The sequence below is a fragment of the Gossypium hirsutum genome, chromosome D05 (assembly GCF_007990345.1).
Source record: "Gossypium hirsutum isolate 1008001.06 chromosome D05, Gossypium_hirsutum_v2.1, whole genome shotgun sequence".
Classification (NCBI taxonomy): Eukaryota; Viridiplantae; Streptophyta; class Magnoliopsida; order Malvales; family Malvaceae; genus Gossypium; species Gossypium hirsutum.
Window position 1 is genome coordinate 48933657 of NC_053441.1, and position 5894 is coordinate 48939550.

Here is a 5894-nt window from a genome sequence, read left to right on the forward strand (position 1 = left end):
CCAAAGTATCCATGATTCCATCCTACAAAATTAAATAATAAAAATTACAATTATTACCCCCAAAGCATTATTTGGATCTTCTAGGTGAAAGCCAAATACCCAGGTTTTGAGTTTTCCGGAACCTAAAAAAAACTTGAAAAATCATTGAGGGGATCTATCGTCGAACTGTTGTCGCCACCATAGGTCTTCGTTGCAGTCGTAGTCAACGTCATCATTTAGGCCATCTTCGGTCGACCACCATTGACCATTGTCAACTTTTGTTGCTTGACCCATTGTCGATCTTTTGTCAATTGGCTAGGTTGGGTTCGCATCGTCTCAATCGATTTTGGATGTCTCAATTCTCTAGGATTTGCCACAAAATAGGTTACATAAATTTGAAATAGAACATGTGTGGAGATGATAGTCCACAATCTAATTACATATCCCAAAATTTGTTAAAACCTAAAATTACATCCAATTAATTTCTAAGAATCACAACTTTGACAAAATTATTTATGATTACATACTTGTTACTCGAATTATTTATTGATTGTACTATACTTTAATACTTCCGAAAAGAATAAATCAAATTTGGCACAACCTGTTTTGCAATTTTACCGTATATTGCTAATTTTTATAATAAAAATTAAATATATAATATTAGAACGTCAATGATTAAAATATAAAGTTAAATAATTTACATTTAAACTTTCAATAAAAGTATAAAATTAGTAAATATTTTTGACAAAACGAAGGATGTTTTTAGATAATATTAACGTACCCAAACATTATTATGTTAATCATTTCGAAGAAAAACAGTTTCGGGCTTGAGCGAATATATATGTTGTGTATCAAAAAAGACCTGACCTAAACCCAGCCCAACCTAGTTTTCAGTGAATAAAATTGCGAAGATGGACGGGTCGAAATGCCAGTCCATAACACAAATTGCAAGTTAAAGCAAAAAGGATAATTGCCAGAAGTCTTCGGTTTTTAAATGATTTCCAAAGTCATTAATTAACCCAACTACAAAAGGAGTAAACGGATGGTACCATATAAACATGAACCCACATTCAAAACATGCTTTTCATGCACACCAAAAAGACAAAAGAAAAAGAGTACATCTTCACCACCCACCTCTGGATACTCCACATAAAGCTGTTATGAGGCAACACCTACATCAGCAGAGGCGTGACCACCCTGAACTGCCGACCCATGATTGTTGTAAGCATGGCCACCGCCTCTTCCACCCCTCCCCCGGTTGTTATGATAGCTCCTAGAATAGTAGTTGTTGCCCGGCTGATCATAATATTGGCTACGACCATTTTGGTAGGCTCCGCCACCCCTTCCACTGCCTCGACCTCCACGGCCATTGGAGTAACCCCTACGACCACCCCCAGTACCACGACTCCCTCTTTGGTTGTGATAGGGTCTTCGAGGAACATACTGTTGCTCCTTGGGTTCTACATTTCTCTGGTCGTCTGTATCCACAGATAATTTCCCACCTTGTTGAACTGCAATATCCTCTGCAGGATTTTCCATCTCCACTTCATCCTGAAGAGCACAAGCTTCGTATGTTAAACCAAATAAATGAAATCATAAAAGAACATATTTAATGGTATAGCTAACTGAAACATATCTAATGGTATAGCTAACTGAAGTCACCTTCTGATGTTCTTCTGCGACACTAAATTGATTGTCACTTGTCTCAAGTATCTCAGGTTCTTGATAATTAAATGCATCTTCTTCCTACATCGAATAGGAAAATAACTTAAAAACATAACCTCATTTGAATTCATAAAACCAACAGGGGGAAGACAGCTCCGAATGAAATTTAAACATGTTAATACAAAACAAATAACATGTATTGACCAGAAATGAGGCCTGAAAAAAGAATAGTCACAAAAAATAAACATCAAGTCCAATGTCAGGCTAAGGAATATGAAACTCAGAAGCATCACATCCCGGTCACGCAAATCCTGCCTATTGATTCATTCCTATCTCACCACCACATAAAAATCTACAAGCATCGCCTAGTTACATAATGACAGAGAGAACCACCTACCAAAAGATATTTTATTCTGGAGACCAATATATTATATGGGTCTGAATCTTAAGAATCATTTAAATACCCCCATACAGATTAATCCAAAACAGTTTACACCCTATTCCTAGTATCTCAAAGCTTTCCATGATAAACTGAAAGCAGAAACTTAAGACAACCCTCTGTTTTTCTTCAGTCATCCCCTCTCAAAAACTTGACTGCTTTAGGCCATTCAAGTTTCAGTTTTGTGTTCCATTACCCAATACATGAATCCATACTACACAAACCAACCTAATACTCAAGATCTTTCAGTTTCTCCAAATGAAAAACATGTTTTTATTCCTTCCTGCTAAAAGAGCTTCACCAAACAAATTGGCCATGTATTATTTCTGAGCCAACTTCTAAATTTGCAACTTGAATACCAAGATTCTTTTCTAAAATAAAATCTAAATAACCTCGTCTTTTCCCACATCCTCCTCAAATTTCACCTAAAACTAACAAAACTACAGCATGCCGCTTGAGACTGTTCTAAGGGTGATCACAAAGCAAGCAAACCAACAGAAATTGAAAGAATCTGAAGTGAAGGGAAAATCATATGAATGAATTCAATCAAACATGCTGAGAATTACAACAATCCACTGCTAAAATGAATAAATAGAAAAGACTACAGATCATTCCGTTCCCCCTTAAGCTATATATTAATAGAGGGATACTAGTAAAGATAATGAGATGACATGAATGAGCAAGAATACTTATTGTGACAAAAATTTAGAATTTGAAACATTATTCAAATTGGACAAATTTTTTAGAACCCAACGTTTAGCTGACTTGGACATAGTCACGGCCACCAATAACTTAGTAAACCCATCACCAACAATATTTTATTGCTACTACCAATCCTGAAATATAATACAATTAATAGTGGCCAAGAAAGTCCAAAAGCTTTATGCTAAAGAATCAACGTTCAGAATGCAACACATACATGGTGCATAAATAACAAATAAAGGGAGTTCAGAATAACCTCTGTCAACATCCAAATAGGACATATACACAGGTGGTATAAAGAAGTCAAAGGAAAACAGGCAGGATACTGGTTTTCAAAGCCATTTGCATGTAGCCAAAGCCCAGAGAATCAATCAGTTTTAAAAAATTCACGAGTAAAAATTTCTCAATTCTTATCGCCATATTTGTTGAGTACAAACAACTTGACAAAAAAAAAAAACCCAAACTACAGATCATCATATTCATTGGTTCTAAAAGTTTCTATTCAATATACTGGTCACCAAGTAGAAACAACTAACAAGAAATTCAAATAATTCTTCCAGTCATTGGTACAAACTATCAACCCTTTAAAAATCCTTCTCAGCTTCCATAATTTCCTAGTTTCTTTTATTCTAGTTAACCCTAACCTCAGATCTAAAGCCTTCCTATTCAGCTGTGTTCCATCAAGTTTTATCACTAACAATACCAAAAATGTTACTTTAACAACCCCCTCCCACCTTAGCAAAAGGAGAACAATGCATAAGGTGGATTTAAATTCTCATTTCTATTCCGATGATATGCATATATAAAACAATAGATAAATAAAAGAGACTTGATAGATTTTGAAAAGTTGATGTCCAAACGATCTTGCAACCTAACAGACTGGTTAAGTCAGGTAAAAGATATATGGAGTTCTAACATTTTTTATGCATACTAAAATATAGATAGCCAGTACGATTCCACTTCAACCTTTTAAGCATACAGATACAAAAAATAGCTATGACAATAGTTTGAATGCAATGCCCTTAAGTTCTCTCATGTCGACACTCACTATTAGAAGAAATTAACAATCATTTCAACAAGGCTGAAAGTATAGAAACAAAAGGGAAGTCAAGAATTTTATACTACAACATTTATCAGAAATAAAATGCAAAGTTAAATCCAATAACGAAACTCCTCATTCCTCTTCTTAAGCTAGAACAAAGTTAATACCTTTTGCTGATACTGCCCGACAGAATCTTCCACCTGAAGAGGCACAGAAATGGGCACACTCTGCACTGGAACCTGGAAAGTGGTATAACTCCCAGCAGCAGCTGCTGCAACCACTTCAACTGGAGCCTTCATCTCCGGCGTCGTCGTAAAGTAATCCAAAGCCATAATCTTGTTAAGCCTCTCTCTTAACCCAGCATCTGAAACAAAAAGAACTGCCCAAGTTAGAAAACCCAGAAATTTAAAAACAGAACCCGCCCCCCAAACAAATGGAGTGCTTTATTACAGGAGACGTCGGCATTGGGGTCGATGGGCTGGTCAGAGTTGGAAAGCCAAAGCTTAGCATGGTGTAGGCAACGGTGCAAAGCGCTCTTGTGAGACAAACTGGAATCAGCAGAGCGTGAAGTTAATAGTCCACTCAGCGTCGAAATGGAATCCAAATCTTTCTCGCTAAGCAGATCGGTAGCGTCGTCGGTGACATAATCGTAAGTCAGGCAACAGCCCCTCTCGTGCGTCCGAGTCAACATCATCGAAGTGAAATCATTCTGAGACTTGACATCGAACAACGACCCGAAATAGAGCAGGTTGAGGAGATCTTCAACAGCATGATCGGGCTCACTGGGCGGCTGCTGCTGTTGTTGGGCTTCCGAGGTAGTTTCTTCCGCGGAAATGGTTTGACGCTGTAAAGCGAGTGAGATTTCTTCGGAGACGGCGGAGGAGAGAGGGTGGCGAAGCTTCTCGAGTTCGTCGATAAGGGCGGAGACGGAGGGTTTTGAACGGAGGACTTCTTCTTGTTCTTTGTTTAAGGGTTTGCCCTGGGAGACGGATTCTTCCATCTGGAGGATGCGGTTGTATTTCTTGCGTAAGGCACGGATGCGTTTGTTGATGAGACTAAGGACTGGACCGTCGGAGGAAGTGGTGGTTGTTGCGTCGGAGGCAACTGTTGTTGTTGCTGCAGTGGTCGCCATTTGAGGGGTTGTTGCGGTTGACTGTGGTGGTGGCTGATCGCTGATTGGAAGAGCACCACTGGGAGGTGGTGGTGGTGGTGGTGGTGGTGGTAGTAGTAGTGGGCGGCGGGATGAGAGATTTTTGGAAAAGAAAGGGAAAGTGAATGGTTTTGATGTAGGCTTTTTTGGGTAAGCCACTGGTTCAAGTAATAGTAATAGTTACAACAAAATAATAAAAAAATAGATAAAAGAAGATAAACGACGAGAAAATAAAATAGAAATATCAACTGTTTAACTTCGGATTTTTTATTTTCTTTTACGAAGAGTTTACCTTAAAAAGTCATTTTTAAGTATTTAATAATAATATATTCTACAATATAATTTTTATTTTTTATAATATTTAACAAAAATTTTAACCATTATTCCACTCAAATCAAAATTATTTTAATTTTTTTAAAATATAATAATAATAAAATACATCATAAGACACCAAATTAACAGTAATTACTACTTTTCCAACTCTAACAAATACCAAATTTCCATTGTTTATCATTTTTTTTCTTTTCAAACTTAAATTTAGGATTGAGTTTTAATCAAATTAATATATATTAAAAACTATAAAACTTTAGACCTTAAAATTTTATATTTTAAAACCCTAAATAATAAATTTTATATTATAAATAGATTTGTCCATGGGTCAAGCTTCGAAAACCTACTCGAAAAGTAGAAGGATTTGAGTAAAAATATAGGCTCGAATAATGAGCTTGGATAAAAAAATAATGCCCGTTTAGAAAACAGATCAGGCCTTGGGTAAGGGTTTTTTGCTCAGGCACGGCTTGACCCGAATTTGCAAAAAAAAAAAACTATTGTTTTGCTACAGTTTTCCCACTGTTTTGTTGTCATTTCACTATTATGTTATTAATTTATTTTCAATTTATTAGGAAACATTTATTTTA

General features: G+C 36.4%; 1 protein-coding gene across 1 annotated transcript; it reads right to left on the reverse strand.

The window, feature by feature from the left end:
• Positions 1-949: 949 nt before the first annotated feature.
• Positions 950-5179, reverse strand: LOC107903864 (uncharacterized). Its single transcript, XM_016830040.2, has 4 exons — positions 4278-5179; positions 3995-4191; positions 1642-1725; positions 950-1530 (listed from the first exon to the last, which is right to left on the reverse strand). Exons 1-4 carry the CDS (start codon positions 4957-4959, stop codon positions 1138-1140), a joined length of 1356 nt encoding a protein of 451 aa, XP_016685529.2. The 5' UTR covers positions 4960-5179; the 3' UTR covers positions 950-1137.
• Between the last annotated feature and the right edge of the window lie 715 nt (positions 5180-5894).

Excerpts from the sequence above, each read along its gene's own strand:
- LOC107903864 (XM_016830040.2), bottom strand. The coding sequence starts at position 4,959 with ATGGCGACCACTGCAGCAACAACAACAGTTGCCTCCGACGCAACAACC. Across the intron at positions 4,192-4,277 it reads CCCCAATGCCGACGTCTCCT|ATGCTGGGTTAAGAGAGAGG; the intron begins GTAATAAAGCAC and ends TTTTTGTTTCAG. Across the intron at positions 1,531-1,641 it reads TCGCAGAAGAACATCAGAAG|GATGAAGTGGAGATGGAAAA; the intron begins GTGACTTCAGTT and ends TGTGCTCTTCAG.